The sequence below is a fragment of the Manacus vitellinus genome, unplaced genomic scaffold (genome assembly GCF_001715985.3).
Source record: "Manacus vitellinus isolate BGI_N305 unplaced genomic scaffold, ASM171598v3 scaffold_95_pilon, whole genome shotgun sequence".
Taxonomy (NCBI): domain Eukaryota; kingdom Metazoa; phylum Chordata; class Aves; order Passeriformes; family Pipridae; genus Manacus; species Manacus vitellinus.
Window position 1 is genome coordinate 1,257,579 of NW_021940896.1, and position 17,550 is coordinate 1,275,128.

General features: G+C 45.0%; 1 protein-coding gene across 5 annotated transcripts; it reads right to left on the reverse strand.

The window, feature by feature from the left end:
- Positions 1 to 1,470: 1,470 nt before the first annotated feature.
- Positions 1,471 to 17,181, reverse strand: TENT5D (terminal nucleotidyltransferase 5D). Of its 5 annotated transcripts, none has more exons than XM_018086473.1 (4): positions 17,072 to 17,181; positions 8,958 to 9,079; positions 7,628 to 7,742; positions 1,471 to 2,752 (listed from the first exon to the last, which is right to left on the reverse strand). In XM_018086473.1, the coding sequence occupies exon 4, from the start codon at positions 2,735 to 2,737 to the stop codon at positions 1,559 to 1,561; it is 1,179 nt and encodes a 392-aa protein (XP_017941962.1). In that variant the 5' UTR covers positions 2,738 to 2,752; positions 7,628 to 7,742; positions 8,958 to 9,079; positions 17,072 to 17,181; the 3' UTR covers positions 1,471 to 1,558. The 5 variants fall into 5 exon arrangements, with proteins under 5 accessions (XP_017941962.1, XP_017941966.1, XP_017941964.1 ...); XM_018086477.1 differs by having other exon boundaries at positions 7,624 to 7,742; XM_018086475.1 differs by having other exon boundaries at positions 8,901 to 9,079.
- Positions 17,182 to 17,550: the final 369 nt, after the last annotated feature.

Consider the following 17,550-nt stretch of genomic DNA (forward strand, 5'->3'; position numbering starts at 1 on the left):
ATCAAGCACTCGTGCCCAAGTAGAATAAACTTCCAAGACCTGACACTGTTGTAAATCAATGAAATGCAGCCACTGCTTTTGCACAGGAGGAGGATTGAGGATAGTACAGGACTGGCAAGGGACTCGTAGAATAACACAGTGACACGTTAAGCATCGATGTAAGAAACTCTACAGCTTTGCATTTCCAGTTGGCTGTTCCAATTTTACACCCACACCAATTCTAAATCTCCTTTTCATGCCATTCCTTGTCCCATATTTAGTTTTAGTGACACCACCTTAGGTCCACCTGTCCCAAACCTGCTCATCCCGGGGCAAACACTTCCCACCTCTCCCACCTTCTCTGCTACAAACACTTTGCAACCCAGGAGTGTGTGTTTCCCTTTCCCTAACTCAGGAGCTCTCCGGCACCATTTCCAACACCATCACAACCTTCATGGAGCAACTGGCACAGGGAGGCACTTATGTGACATGTTTAAAACTTATCTTTGGTAAACACTCACACACACACACACACAAAAACTCGGAACTAATGTTTTGCTTCCTGATCGTTAAATCCTCACTTGCTACTGGTGTGTGTGTGCAGGAATCTAAGCACACACAGGACGTTGCTAATATAAAATATTTTTTTCAAATGCCACTGCCAAGGATTTGTTTTAATTCCCCTAAAAATAACGCAGTCCTGGGCTTTTTGGTTTTTTCCTGACTCTGTTTGTTGCGCATTAAAGCAGCTCAGATCAATAACAAATTAGCAACAGAAAGCGAGCCCTACGTGCTCAATTTTCACCTTCTCTCTCATTCTGTTGCCTTGGCTTTCAAGACCAATTTAATCAGAATAGTTGTATCTCTTACAACTTCATTATCTGGGAGGCAGATCCTGGGGTCTGATGCTGCATGACTTGAGCAGCCAAATCTGTCACTCGCATCAGTGGAAATTTTGGACACACGAGGTCCTAAGGCTGCTCTTGGTGGGGGTGTTTCCTGCTCCCCAGTACTAACCAGTACCCTGGGAAGGAGAGGGACCTCTCTGATTGCACCTGAGGGATGATCAGACTGTGAAGCAGAGCCCCCACCACCAAGAGATGACCTATCAATGTGTATTTTCAAAGGTGCTGCAAATAAATGTTGCTGGAACCACATGGATATAACGGAGAGATGATCTAACACTTCTAAAATCAGGCATTTCTACTGAGAGGTATTTCATTGGCTTCATTTTTCATTTACACTATTTAAATTTTGCTTCAGAATTTTATTTTTTTTTTTTAGAACCCAGAACTTAGTGCATTTCATTTTAAAAAATTAGAATAATTTATACCCTTCTCTTTTCATTGCAAAAAAATACAGCCCAAGGTATAAACACTTCACGAATGACGGACGCTTCACTTATTTCACGACGTGCTGAACGGTGATTTAGACATTGATCAACCAAAGAACTTTGGCAACTTGCACAAAAATATGTCCTTAACTCAGAAGTGCTGATAAAACTCGCTTTAATGAGGCCTTTATTAAGAACTGGGAAGAGGGAGGAGTGTAAGTGGGTGCTGCGGAGGTCGGCGTGTTCCTAAACCATCCCGCTCTGGATCTGTATGTGGAATGGGTAGGGCTGGTAGAACACGGGGGGCTGTCCATGAGCAATGTAGTAGTTGCTGAAGTTTCTGTCACTGATATATGGAGCAGGCTGGTAATAGCACGTCACGTTGGCCGCGTTGGGGATGATGTTCTGCTCTCCCAGTACTTTCAAAGCCAGGATCGTGATCATGTTCAGAGTCTGCCGCCGCTCGTGCCCCATGAGGCAGACTGTGCTCTTGTTCACCACCCCACGCAGGGTCATCAGGTAGTCGTACTTGCTCTTCTCCTCCCCGATGAAGTGGTTGCGCAGATAGGACTCGATTTTCCTTTGCTGCTCGGCAACATCTGGAAAATCAATGAAGAACCTGGAGCACATGTAACGTTCCAGAGATTTAATTTCAGCCTCATCTGCAGGCTTAAAGTCACGGACCAGGAGGTTGCTGTACTTCAGGAGGCCACCTCCTCGGATCTCCTCGGGGTTCCTGGTGGAGATCAGTTTGTACTTCAGGTGGTCCATGGCCTCGTTGAAGTCCCCGTACATGCTCTCAGCGATGACGGTGGGGTGACAGTCCTCTGCCAGTGGGCAGTCTGAGGCTCTGTACACCGCCAGGATGGAGTCCAGGATGATCTGGAAGGAGTCCACGCTGAACTCGAACTGCCGCCGGAGCGAGCTGACAAACTTCAACTCCACGTTCTTGCCGCTGTTGTTGGACAGCGAGATGAGACTCCAGCGGTCGTGGTCGGTGGAGACTTTGACCATCTTCTGCACATACACATCTTTCATGGTCTGAGCCGTGATTTTTTGCTTATTAACGCATTTTGGCAAGAGGTCCAATAGGCAATTAAGGACTGCTTCCTTAACAATCTGGAACTCCAACTCACTGGGAAGTTCCACCCCAAAAATGATGTCTAGGTCCTTGTAGCTGGTTCCGTTCTGCTTGACCAGGATGTGACTGGCTGTGGAGCCGTTCAGGCGGATGTCTCTGACGTGGATCTGCTTCTCAATGAGCTGGTCCTTCACCATATGAATGATATCCTTCGGCTTTACATCCAGGGTTGGAAAGTTTCCTCTCCCATGGATAGGTATGGGCTCAGCTAAAACCTGATCCAGGATTTTAATCTGATCCCAGGTGAGACAACTGAATCTGTGGTCTAAGTCCTCCTCAGTCATTGTGATGTCAGTGAGCTAAACAGGAAGAAAGAAAAAATAGGGACAAATGTTAGAACTTCCTGAAATACCAGAGAGACAGACATTTCACTTGGTTGTACTGAACTTGTCTCTTCCTTCCTTGGCAGTAACTGCAAAGCCAGTTCATTTTCCAGTGACACAATCCCAGTTAATAGTCTGAGTCAACCACTGCACTTGTCGCAGTCTTTTAATTGAATCTTAATGCACCCAGGTTTTAATCCTGCTGAGAAGCCATCACGTTATTGTATAACCCATGACTCAAAGCAAATGCAGCAAACCATCCAGACCCAACTGAAAACTACTCAAAGGTTAATAACACCAAATACTTGGTGGTTCTAATGAAACTCCAAATAAATTTCACTGTGAAGAGCTAAAATGAGCAAATTTATTCTTTCTGTCCTGTCTAGAAATCTTCCTTTATCTTCAGTGACTTGAATACTTCAAATCACTGAAAGAGCAGGAAGTTTTTGTGAAAGGCAGGAGTGAGGAACACGCTCACTGTTTATCCAGTGAGTGCCTTGGATGAACTTTGGTCTCTATGGATCATCTATACACACACATCCTTTAATATCAATTGTTGTGGTTTAGGAACCTGATCATTGTTAAGCTGTTTCCACTGTGTTCCTGAGGCAAAAAATTTCCTTCTAAGCCATTAACTTATGTTAATGTATTAACATTAGTTCCTACATTAATGTACCAATGCTGCAAGTTATGGTTTGCAGAACCAGTAAGAAAACCCCTTCCAGTCTTATGGAGAAAGAATTTCTCAAGGAAGCCTGTAAAGAAGCACCTGTAGAATACATAGGGGAAAGCTCTGACTTGTTTAAAATGATATTTGGACTTCATAGCCTCACATCTAGCAATGAGATGTGACACTCAGGTGGTGCCCAGGTGGGATCTGAACCAGCTCAGTGAGTCACCAACCGGGTGGAAAAAGTGTCTTTGGGAATCTGCCAACACTGAGAACCTACTACTGAAACACCAGCAATGTCTCTGCAGGCAGATGGCTCAAACAGATTCTTTCAGCCAAACCTCAAGAATACAAATGAAATAAAATCCTACTGAGTAATAATAACACCACTGAAAAGTCTACACTGTTGTTTCTTCATCAGCAGTGGTTACATATGTACGTTGTCATGTATTTTCCTTCCCTCGCCTTCGGATTCCACATTCTGGAATATTTTAGTAATTTCAAGTAACTTGTGAACTGACAAATGGCTTGGGAATATGACAGAGCTATATTTCACATACTTCTGCTATAATTTCATCTCCCAGCAAACTGATCAGGAGCATATGGAGTTCCAGGCACCTTTCTGGCCTCGTTACAAAGAACGGAACCAACCAGATGTTTGAAGTTGAATGAATGTTTTAAAAGTTGGCTAAAGCAGGACTTAAGTTGGGAATTTAATTGACAGTGTGAAGGTCTTGGAATCAGTCCCACATAGCTCCTGGCACTGTGTATGTAGTGTATAACTCCACATACATAGTATGCAAACACATGTATGTTTGCACATGTACTCTGGAATATGGACATTACTGCAGGAATTTAGAGAACATGACCTTTTGAACCAAAAAGGAGAGAAATTGCCATCCATAATACTGCCAATTTTATGATTTCACCATTAAATATCTACTATAGCTCCACGCTTATTCCTTTAAAACTATTACCATGAAAAACTTGTACCCATCCTTCAGAGCCTTTTCCACATCCCTCAACAACAAGTTAATCCTGAAAAACAGCTGTTACAGAAAGCCACAGTGAATTTTGGAAACAGGACAACCCAGGGTAGAGCAAGAAGGATGTAAGGAGAGCTTTTTGTATAAATGTTTTCACTGCCCTGTTGTCTCTGTGTCATTCATAGAATCATTAAATTGTTAAGGTTGGAAAAGACTTCCAAGATCATGAAGTCCAACCTTTTATAATTCAGATTATGGCAGATCTACCAGAAAACTTATAGTTGCCAGAAATGTTGCCTAAGCAGTTTTTTATTATGGGATTTGTCTGATATTGCAAAACTTTGATCTTTCTGAGGTTAATGTTGTGATGTAAAAGAAAGGGCGCAGAGAAGGGAATGTTGAAATTCAATCCCCTCTTTTAGCAGAGGAACCCTCTTCAAATACTTGGTAAGTCAGAAGATGGAAGTATCCCTAAATAAGCTTAGAAATCCCTTCTTTATTGCTACATGTTTTTAGTTATTTCAGATGTTACTGCAACATACTGGCATTTTAAATTGACAGGAAAAGGTAATGTCAGTAAATCTCTCTTTTGTGTTGAAGAGACGTACCTCAAAATGTCATTTCTCTAAAGTGATTCCTGGAGAGTCTGGGGAGGCTTTGGGAGTTCAGAGTTTCAACATTAATGTTTTACAATAAATACTAAGAATTCTGTGCTGAAACAGCACCTTCAATTTGACAAGTGAGGAAAACGTCCTGGGAAAAACAGGAATTAAGTTTTCAAGCATGTAATTAATTTGCAGCTAAACATTAATAAACTTGATTGTAATTATTATTATTTACTAATTTGCTTCCAGCTTGCAAGTCTGGACTTTCCCAGAAGGGTTTTCTCTTGTTCTTTTCCTCAACCTTGTCTGGCAACAAGAACAATTTCCAGGTAATTTTATACTCATTAGGAACCTGATTTCTCAAAGCAGTGGCAAATTTACTTACTGAGGTGCTCAGGCCAATGTCAGGAGTTATTATTAATGTAAGTAACCTCAGTTACAATAAATCAGTAGCAATATTGAGACTAAAATGAGTTAAAGTATTGTGTGAAACAAGAAGGGAAGGAAACTCACTGCATGTCACCACAGCAGTTGGATGAAGCCAAACACAAGCAAATGCTGGGTTGGTCCGTGGGAAAAGAGGCTGGAAAATCACTTTATTCTTTGGAAACTGGTGATGGTTGGAATGGAGGATGTTCCATTTACAAGTGCAGATAGCAATAGGATGGGGGGGATGGTTTTAAACTAAAGGAGGATTGATTTATATTAGATTAGGGAGAAATTCTTCCCTGTGAGGGTGGTGAGGCCCTGGCACAGGTTGCCCAGAGAAGCTGTGGCTGCCCCATCCCTGGAAGTGTCCAAGGCCAGGTTGGACAGGGTTTGGAGCAACCTGGGCTAGCAGAAGTGGAAGCAGATGATCTTTAAGGTCCTTCCAACCCAACCCATCCTGAGATTCCATGATCCCCGGAGGCAGCAACACCTCCCTGCCCCTCTGCCAGAACCAGCATTGATCATTTAGGGTCACCCTACATGTGACACAGACTTCAAGAGCTCTCACTCAGCAGCACCCTCAATCCCAGCCTTCCCTGACTCTTCCCTGCTGCTCCCTGCCAAAGAATTCATTTTCTGTAACTTCTTCCATGTGAATACCCAAAAGCATTTCATGTGTTCCACATTCAGTGTTTTCTTGCCTTAAAGTCAGTCCATGGGCAAATGGAGGTTGCACAAACATCAGTGAAACTCAAAAGAGGGTGGTTTTTAGCTCACTTCATCAATATTTGTAATTTATTGGGACTCTCTCCTAGTGATTTTTCTTAGTTTTTTGTTTATGGGATTTAAAATGTTACTATAAACTGTCTGACTTAAGATCTCTACCAGACAAAGCAACGAGGAAAAGTAGTTTTCAAGGTGTTTTCTTTCACATACACCGGCCAGAGAAGCACAGAATAAGATGGATCAGACCCAGTCAAGTTTTGTGATATAGTATCCTTATTATAAGGTTAGAAAAATATTTCCCTGTCTCAAGCTCCAGCTTGTCCTTGAGTGGTCACCTTGAGCTGACAAAGTGGTCACAACATGGAAAAATATTAAGATACTGTGGGATCATTAAACACAGTTTCATTAACTTTTATTATTTATTTTAATATTGAAGTGAGAGGCTCTAGTTTTCTTTGTGGACCCAAACAACTCTGAGTTTGGGATAAAATGACGCTGAAAGGTTTTGTTAACCACATCTTAGCGCTGCACCATGGATCAGCTGCATTAAAAAAAAATGAAAGCAGATCTGGCTTTACATCTGAATGAAGAAAATCTGCCACGCTAATGACAGCTTTCATGTTCCCCACAACTTTCAGAGAAACAGATACTTACAGTCTAGAGAACAGTCTCATCAAATTTAGCTCATATTTTTCCCATAAACTGTTTAGATTCTCTTTTTATATACTCCCTAATGTTGCTTCAGTGTGTTTTCAAAGGCTTTGCCATGTGCTGGAGTTCTCAAGCAGAATCCAGCTGAGAGGGTTTTTGTGCAGCTGTGGTAGCTCCATCCTCTTCCCTTTGATCTGCTCCCCTGTTTTCCTGTTTTCCAGCAAAGATTGGGAATGCTTGACTGCTCTAATTCTCTTTACTTTGCACTTGAAATTGGTTGCACGAGGACCTTTTACAGAATAATGGAATCACTGAGGTTGGAAAAGACCTCAGAGATCATCGAGTCCCACCTGTGACCAATCCCCACCTTGTCAACTCAACCAGAGGTGGTCCTTGGACACCTACAAGGTGCTCCCTCCCTGGGCAGCCCCTTCCAGTGCCTGACCACTCCTTCCAGGAAGAAATTCCTCCTGATGTCCAACCTGACCCTCCCCTGGTGCAGTTTGAGGCTGTTTCCTCTCGTCCTCTCTCTTGTTACCCAGGAGCAAAGGCTTAAAAAGAGATGAAGCAAAATGTCTTGCCCTGGTGGCCTTGTTTTCAGGGATTACTCCAGAAACACTCCCAGAAATACTGCCATTGTCCCCTCAATGCCTGCACTGATTTTCCTGCACACACATTACATGCATCACTAACGACTCCCATGATCTCTTGCTAAAGCTTCCCTTAAGTTCAAAGCTCCATTTCTCTGTTAAGCCGGGCATTTGGAAGTATTTTACTCACTCACTTAAGGACTGCAGCTGGCATAAGCTCCGGAGGCAGGAATGTCAAACGGGGAAGGAGTTCCAGTCGTAATTTAAATGCGTACGAGACAAGTAGAAGCAGTAAAGCATCTGGAGAACCTAAATGGGGAAATATTTAAACTGATTTGACAGTGTTTTTCACCAGTTTTTCCTCCCATTACTGTTAATGCATGTGGGAAGGTGGTGTTTGTTTATCCTGTTATCACGAGATAACGCATGAGTTGCCATCAGTTTTCAGTACAGTTGCCATCGAGTTACCCTGAAATAACAAATAATAACTCGGGGCCAGATGCTCCTCTCTGGTGAGATAAGGCTGCAAGGTGGGCAAAATGCACTTAAGAGCAGTTTGCTTGGACCGTGCCACAGAATATCACCTTCAGGGGCAGAAAAGGTGAGCAGAAGAAGAGACTTTGCCGACAAAAATAAGCTCTAACTTTTCCCCAACCCATGGAACAGGGACAATGGCTTTAAGGAAAAAAGGACGGATTTAGATTGGATATTGGGAAGGAATGTGGATATTGGGAAGAGGGTGGTGAGGCCCTGGCACAGGGTGCCAATCCCTGGAGGTGTCCAAGGCCAGGCTGGAGCAACTTGGTCTAGCGGAAGGAGTCCCTGCCTGTGGAATGAGATGGTCTTTAAGGTTCCTTCCAACCCAGACCATCTTGTGATCCTGTGTTTCCATGAGAATCAGCAGAGGCATGTACCAGGCTCCAACACCCCTTCTCCCAACTGGGAATGATGTGCAGAGCCCAGCCCTGCAGCACAATGCTGGGAAAAGGAACCGAGGAGCCAACACCTGGAATGTTACAGGATATGGGCTCGATGAGCTGGGAGTTCTCAGGAGGGACAAACTGAGGAGTTTAATTCAGGCAAGCAGTATGAATACATAATCCATATTATCTCATCCTGCACATTTGGGGGTTTTGGATGACAGATTTTCCCTCATGACTCATGGTACAGTCATTCTGAGCTGGATGGGGATCCCCTCACAGGGCAACATTTTCAAGGGCAGATATTTTATGATTTGCATCAATTCCCACAACACACAATGTTCCTTCTTACATGGCCTCCATGTCCAAACAAACCAAGGCCTCTAAGTAACATAGGATGAAGCACAATCTTCTCAATTGCTCTAAAATACTTTAATAACTTAAAAAAAATACGTCTTATATGCAGTATTTGGTCTATTTGGGGCTATGGCCATTGCTGAGAAGTTACTGATTTAGGTAAAGGTTATTTGTACTACCAGATACATACCGTGGACTGACTCCTGGGTAATATTTCCAGAAAGAATGCAAAATCCCACGGACTTACTGTGGCAGGAGGACTGGAAGTGTGTATTCCAGCGGAGTTAATAGGATGAGTCACTGGATCATTTGGTAAAAATATGAATTGTCATCTTGTCACTGACAGAAACACGAAGCTCCCCGGGAAAGCTGCAGGAAATAAAACCCAACAAACAATAACATTCATTTTGAGATCAATGTTAACTACCAGTCACCTGCTGTACATAATAAATGATGCATTACAGCCTGGCAGTCCTGCAGGAATAACAACAGCCTTTCAAGTTGGGAATGATAAGGTAAAAGCAGTGGAAAGGCACCAAAGTGCTTATAAAGACTCTGGGTTTCAGGTCCTGCTTAATCCTCTGCAAGGATATTAACAGACTTGTCATTTTCTCTATGGGATTTTGAGTGAGAATTCAATATTATTAATAGACATGCAAATTAGCAGGGATGTAGTGGAATCATTTAAAAAATAGAATGAATAACCCAGCAAAATGAAATACTATGAGTTGTGTAGTGGCTTTATATTGCTTCTATAAGAGCAGATGACAGGAAGATCTTGTTTCAGAGGTTGTTTGTTCATTTACAGTAAGCCCAGGATCCCTGTTGCTGGAATTTCCAATTCCAGTGGCCTGTTGACTGGCTATGCTGGAATTAAATATATTTCTAAATATTCCTGTGCTATCATAAAGGCACTTCTTTATATTTGTTTCTCATTTTGAAGACATGCTGACAGCTAGGCAGCCTTTTTTAGGCTTTCCTTCAAAGATCTCCCATTCCAGAACCCCATCCTGCAAAGTCCACAATACCCACACAAGGTTTCTGGACTATCCCAAGCAGGGCCCTGTCCACTCTATGGTTTGATATCCATGTGAATTTACTCCTTGTTGATGAGTTGTGTTCCACAATCTCAGCTTTTATGCTGCAAGCACATATGGTTCTGACTAAAGGTAACTTTGCAAACAAGATTTGAGTGTAAATATCTGCATAATCTGCAGGAGAAGCTGGAATTATAGCCCGAGGAGGTATGCACTGTGTTAATAATTTTATTCAGAATAAGTTGGATTTTCCCTCCGTGTTACAGCAGGCAGATTTTTATCCCTGAAAATGCCATTTTGCTGCTGCCAAAAGCACAGCACTTGCTCTGCTCACCCTGTGGGGACCTGGCTGCTGTGTTAGGGCCTGTCTGCAGCTTTCATTTGCTTTCCAACTCCTCACGGGCTATTAATTGGATGAATGTGTGTTCCCTGAACTTGCTCCCCAAATCCATGCAGTGATGGCTCATATTTGCAGCTGGGAATAAAGGGTTAAGTCTGGCAAGGGCTGAGCTTTGGTCAGCCTGAGAGTGAGAACCCAGTTAGGCCTTCAATGCCAAAGAAAAGAGGTTCTGGGCTGCTTAGATAAAAGTCTCAGCATGCGGAGTCTGGAAAAGTCAGACAAATCAGTCACTTTACAACAAAACACAAAATACAAAATTCTTTTTAACGATGAAATATTGTTATTTCTTTCTGTGCAAGGGGGGAAGGTTTAATGGATAGATGATATCCATTAATGGATATATCACCATGATGGAACAGATTAACTCTAGAGCAGAATTAATGGCTTCCTCTGGTGATCTTTAAGGGGAGAAAAGAGAGACCTTTATGGCTTTTTTTTTGTAGAAGAAGAGCCATTATTATATAATATGTTCATAGAAGCAGCAGCTGAGATTGATGGAGTGCTTTGGCTGCTGGGACTTTTTTCCCAACTGCTGCCTTTTATTGGCTCCGTCATCACGGGAAAAAGCGCATCAGTCCTTTATTCTACACTCGTGGTTCCCAGGATTTTTCCAACTAAAGGAAAAATAAAAATAAAAATTACTCTGTCAACAATTGTGTTTCAAAGATAGTATTTTCCTGTGCCTGAATTTGAGATGTGAATTGTGACATGCGACAACAAACCCATTTCCAAGCTTTTTTCCCCTCGTGCCAAACGAGCAAAGGACTCTCCTGAGACCCAGCAGGGGCTGGGAGGTGACATGTGGCTCTGAGGATTTCCCTCCCTGCCACAAGCACTGCTTGGGAGCACATTCCCAGCTGGTGTCCCTGCCTTTGGGTGTCCCCACTCCCAGCTACCACCATAAGGAATATCCACCCTCAAACCCCTCAAGTGCCCACACCTCGGTGAGCACGGAGGTTGCTCCAACACCTCATCAGCTGACCCAGAGCATTCCAAGGTGATTCCCCCCAAACTGGCAGGAATGAGAGCCAAGGATCCAAGAGATCCTTGCCTCCCCCCCTCTCTGCCTGCTTCCCCAAGCAGCACATGATTGCTCTGCTCAGCTCCTCAGACTAATCCCAACATCTGTTTACTCACTCGAGATCCCAGTGACTCAATCCAAAGCTCACTTATCAAAAACTCTCATTATTATGACTAAACTGCAGCAAAAGCAGGCAAGGTAAAGAATGGAACAATCCTCCTTTCCCATCTATTAACCACCTTCATAATCATCTCTCCTCTTCAGATGTCGGAGGAAGAGGGATAAGCGATGCCACATGCCATCACAGCCCCGATTCTGGGCTCAGTCAGGGGATAAAGGGCATTACAAAGTCAAGGCTCTCCTCAGAAACTCTCCAGAGCCTTCCTCCCCTCATCTACACCAAAGGACAACCATCTAATGTCCCCAAGAACCCGCCTTGTGGGACAGCCTTGGTCACTGAACCACGAGAGGACACCTCCAGGATCGCATTTATGTGTGTTTTGAGAGGGTTCTAACACAACACACACGGCAAATGGCATGGATTCCTCTTTTTTCACTGATCATGCCCAAAAAAGCTTTGCTGGAAGCTGCATTCAGTTCCTTCAATCAATGCAATGCCTTTTTTCCCCTCTCTGAATCAGTGCTGAGCCATTGGAGTATCGAGGGTGGGTTCTGATTGTTCATACAGTAATAGAATGGATTTGGAAAGCTTTCCATGGGAGGAGTCAGAAAACTGAGACAAATGGAACTGGTGTTCCATGAAGGCCTCTCTGCATCACCCCTGCTCTGCTCTGCATATCTTAGAAAAGTGTTTGCTATTAGACAATTATCCTGTTTCACTCCAGAAGTATTTTCATTTTATGGCACAAGCCATGAGCTCTGGGCACAGACTCCAGGTTGATTTATTAAGCATTTTGGGATCCCTTCAAATAAAGGCTCTTCCCCACTGCTACAGCAAGTGGGGAGTTTAAATTGAGTTGGAAAAAACTTCTGGAGCAGGCTGGGCTGGCAATGCCACAGGAATGTGTCTCCCAATTTACTCAAAGATTACTATGTCTTCCACTGTTTATTGATATTACTACTTGTGTTTATAATGTTAATATAGAATTCGTATTTTTATGAATTAATTTCCATATTTATATTAGAAAGTTATTCTCTGACTACACAATGCAGCAGTGGGGTTTCATTTTATAGCTGTTTTCCCAATTTTACGAGTTACACTGTAAAAGTGGGGAAAAATAAATGAATAATTCATTATCTTCAAAGTACTCGCTGTACAAGAGTTTACTCTTAATTCTGCCTCAGTAAGAGCCAGGATTCCCCTAGAAAATAGTTTTTTTGATAACTGAAATGTTTTCTAGAGTTTGCAGATTAAAAAAAATCTGCATAACTAGTCAAACTAGATCAGCAGAAAGGATCGTGGCTGCAGCACCAGCACTGCTACTCTTTGGTGGGGAAGGCAGCACAAAATGTCTCTGTTGACATTATTAGTAAAACACGGAGAGGAGATAAAGCAATGATTAAACCAAAGGAAGAGGCTGAGGCCCTGCAGCAAAGCTGTGTATTCGTGACTTTTCCATCACTATCAATAATTCATAATGACCATCATGCGCATGACGACACCAAGTTTGGGAGAAGGACTGAGTCAAGCTCTCCCCAAATGTGCAAAAACATCCAACGTGACACCGGCTGTCAAGGCGACAGGACCTGCTCGCTAAGCAAAGACCCAGCAGGAAGGGTAATGGAGAAGAAAATCAGCTGATGTTGACATAAATCAACATCTGCTGTACCCATTTGTGGTGGTTCACGGAGGAAAACCCTCCTTTCGGTAATAAGTGCTGAAAGGAACAGTTTTTAGGGCCACAAAAATATCCTGGCTAGAAAAGAACTGAAAGGATGGTTTATCTGTGAGCAATTCTGCAACACGAAGAAACCATGTTCAGTATTATGCTCAAATTTTGCAGCTCTCTGTGTTCTCCCTTTCTGGACCACACTAATTTTGGGAAATAGGTACGTTGTTGCTTCCCTGTGGCATCTCAGATTCTGTGCTGATGCTTTGAATAATTATTCTTGCATGAAAATCGTGGTGGCAAAAGGGAAAAGCCAGATTGTAACTTTCAAAATACTTCTTTTTAAAAAATATTTGAAACCCAAGGGCATAAATTCATAGAATCATGGAATGGTTTGGGTTGGAAAGGACCTTAAAGCCCATCAAGTCCCACCCCCTGCCATGGGCAGGGACACCTTCCACTAGCCTAGGTTGCTCCAAGCCCTGTCCAACCTGGCCTTGGACACTTCCAGGCATGAGGCAGACACAGCTTCTCTGGGCAACCTGTACCAGTGCCAGGAATTGCTTTGGCATAAATGAGAGCAGAACTGGCCTGGTCTGTTCATGGCTGAGCTTCTGACTTCTGTAAGATAAACCTGAGCTCATTTCCACTCCATGTGGACCATCCCTCACTCTGCATTACCTATAGTTTGGTGGTGAAATTTGATTCGGAATTTGCCTCCAAATCTTGAAGCTTTTCATTGACCTTCACCCATTAAAAACAACAGGTTAAACAGAGACATGTAAGATATATATGACATGCAAGACATATCTATGTCTTACATCCATAAAACAAGGTCTATCCCCATATGCAGATGACCATCAGGCCACTGGGAACTCAACACTGTCAATAACCTCAGGGTGACCCACCAAGGGCTCCCCAACACGAATAAAAGAGGTAAAGCAGAGCACAAGGTACCAACATTTCACTCCCTGCCATGGCTGAGCACTGATGGCTCAGCCCAAGCCCATCCTGGAGTCTGATCATCAGAGTCCAGAACCAGGAAGGCCACGAAACCGCTCCGGATTAGGAGTGTTTTGAAAACACAGGTAGAATTTCATTCCTTCGAGCAGCATTAATTAATGAATGAATTTCCACTGCCAGCCTAAATGCTGCTTAATTGACTCTCCAAAATAACTCAGTCTCAATGTGTCTTTCAAGGAACTTGGTCTACTTATGTCTCCCTGATTTATAGTGGGTTCATAAATTACCAGACTCCACAGTGTCAGCAGCTACTCCCGAACCTGAGCTGCTGATACACCCAGGGGCAGGAATTTAGGGTCAGGCCTTTGCTCACAAGGGTCAACGGCAGACATCTCTCTTTGTGGCAGCTGAATCATTACAGAGCACACAGGAGCTGTATTTCCAACGCCTAATGAGGCAATAAAACTAAATTTACTGTAAAGTTATGCCCAGGATGCACAGCTGGGCAGGGATGGTGTGCAGGCAACACTACCCAGGGGTCAAAGGTCTGCAGCACTGCAAATTAAAGGAGTTATTAGTGTTCTCTTTGAACTGAGCTATGGGAATGCAAAAGGGATAAGGCATAAGGAATAGAAGGTATAATGCAGGCAACTACTCCCGTTTCACAGATCAAGCCCTTATTCCTGACTCCTGGATGCTGCAGGCACGGCACACGGAGGATGAAAGGACACAAGGGATTGTTTTTATATTTCTGAATGGGACAGACACATCTGACTCTAGTTTAGGGAGAACTCAAGAGCATGAAGCATGGGAGAGTCCCTGCTCTCCGTCACTGTCATTTATTATTCATTGCTCGGCCTTTAGCGGAGAATTGAACACATCCCCATTCATACCCACCTTGCTGCTTTTTATGGGAGCCACGGACAGACTGTCCCTGTTAACGCAGCACATGGAACACAACGTGTGTGAGCCTGCAGAGCCAGCCCTCCTCTTTGAGAGGGAACAATAAATATCATTAAAGATTTGCAGTGGCTTTACAGACGTTTCAGAGATGCCTGTGGGAGAAGGCAGGGAGCACAGGAGAGTGATTCCTGCGTGGGAAGACACAGAATTCCAGCCCTGAGTTGCACTGCACACAGGCACTTCCTAATAGTTTAGGGCAGAGAATCCCAGCTCGCTGTCGCTGTCGCTGTCACCTCCAGGCTGTGACCTCCCCAAAAACACAGATGGTCCTTGCTGAACACCTACAAAAGGCCTAAGCTACCTAAGCTGTCATCTTCTACACTGGGTGACAGAGCTACCTAAGCTGTCATCTTCTACATGGGGTGACAGAGCTTCCACCGCGAATAGGGAACACCACACTCCTACTACTCCTACTATGGATGTGGTGAGGCAGGGCTTGCCCAGATCCAGGGAGTTTTTAGGATTCGTGCAAAGGAACAAACACCCTAGCGAGACAGAACTCACGTGCGGCGAGACACAGACACACACACACACCCCCCGCGGCACCGCCAGCTCGCCAAACCGCCCTTGTTGTAAGTTTACCCCCGAAGTTTGTGAGGAAAACGCCTTAACGGGGAGAGGAGAAAGGCCCGAGCCGAGCGCTCCGGGGCTCGCCAAGTTTTCTAACCGAGACCAACCGCTCCCGCAACGGCCCCGCACGCCCCGGCCCCGCAGGCCAGGGGGCACCGCGGGCACGCGACCCCGCCGGGGACCCGCGGGGACGAGCGGGGGCAGGAGGGGACACTCACCGTGCTGAGCCCGAGCGCTCCCGCGTGCCCCCGCCGAGCGGGGCCGCCGCTGTCCGGGCGCCGCTGCCGGGCGCGCGAGCCGCACGCCGCTGTCACGCGCCGCGCTGGTGCTGAAGCTGGCCGCCCCGCCCCGCCCTCCGCCGCACCCCCGCCGGAGGCCGGGGCAACGCAGGCCCATGGCACGACGGAGAGCCGCGCCGCCCCGCGCTCAGGGCCCCGCCACAGAGACCCCCGAGCCGCCAGCCCCTGCGCGGCCCTCAGAGGAGCGGTCGAGCACACACCTGCCGGGCGCTGTTCGTCACACCGCGCGCCCACGGCACCGCTCACACGGGAGCTGACGGCCACCGGCCGCCGCCCCTCACCTGCAGCCCCCCGGCCGCCGCCCCTGCCAGATACGCCCGGCGGAGGGCACAGAACCGTAGAATCGTGGAATCGCGGGGTCATAGCGTCGTGGAATAAGAACACCACGGGGTCACGGGATCGCGGGATCAAAGAATCATAAAATCACGGAATCACAGAATCATAAAATCAGGGCGACAAGGAATATAAGATCAAGGGAATTGTTTCGGTTGGAAAAGCTCTCATCGAGTCCAACTGTTCCCCCAGCACTGCCAAGCCCACCTCTAACCCATGTCCCCAGCGGCCACATCCACACAGCTGTAAAGTTCCCCCAGGGATGGGGACTGACTTCAGGGAGCATTTGGACAATGGCACAGGGTGGGATTGTTGGGGTGTCCTGTGTAGGGCTAGGAGTGGGACTGGATGATCCTTGTGGGTCCCTTCCATCTCAGAATATTCTATGATTCCACCACTGTCTTAGGCAGTCTGTTCCAATGCTTTAACAAACCTTTCCACGAAAAATATTGCTCCTAATATCCAGCCTGAACCTTCCCCCGTGCAACTTCAGGTCCTGTCAGCCCAGGCAAAGAAGGTCCCTTTCAGTTGGTGGCAAATGGTTTCATCCTCTGGTGATCCAGTTCTCAGATCCCAAGAGTCAGAATTAAACTTGTTTGGTTTTGAGATTCTTCTTGCACAAACAGTCTCTCGTTTTTGCCTCACTATTTCATGGAATCCTGGAATGATTTGAGTTGGAAGGGACCTTAAAGCCCAGCTCATCCCATCCCCTTCCATGGGCAGAGACACCTTCCACTATCCCAGGTTGCTCCAAGCCCCTTCCAACCTGGCCTTGGACACTTCCAGAGATGGAGCAGCCACAGCTTTTCTGGGCAAGACACATGCATAGGATGTAATTGCCAAAGGAATCTAAAGAAGGAAATCTACATTTCAGGGATGCATTAAGGATTGTAAGGATTAAGATTGAGGATTAAGATGATTAAACTGATAACAGTGACATGAGCACCTGCAGTTTGGTCACTCAACCCCCCAAATTCTGCCTCACCTGCAGCACAGCCCTTCTCACAGTGAAAGACACTTGGCTGCTCTGTCACTTCAGCTCTGGGCCCAGGATCTCCTCTACTGTGGTGTCCTGTTGGGAACATTCCCTGTGCTCCTTCATGTGCAATATGTGATGTCACAGACTCAGTTCTGGTTCCAAGCATCTGACTTACAAAACTAGACTGGGTATCTAAAAATTACTATCTTTGATCAATTACTTCACTGGATGGATGGAATAAAACCCTGCCCAGGGTGAGGTTATGTCAGTTGTGCCATTTTTGGTCATTTCCATTCCACTATAACACTGAATACTTTACATTTGCTGCTGTGGGATGTCTAAGTTTGCTTAGACATAGACCTAAAATGAGACATAATTTACTGTTCTGAGAAAATATGCCACATGGGTAAGGCATGATTACTTCTGAAAAAAAGTGCAGATTTAGTACTATAGTGACTCATAACAATGAGCAAAAAAAGGTTATG

What these genes read in the sequence shown, in the direction of transcription:
- TENT5D (XM_018086473.1), bottom strand. Translation starts at nt 2,737, where the DNA reads ATGACTGAGGAGGACTTAGACCACAGATTCAGTTGTCTCACCTGGGAT.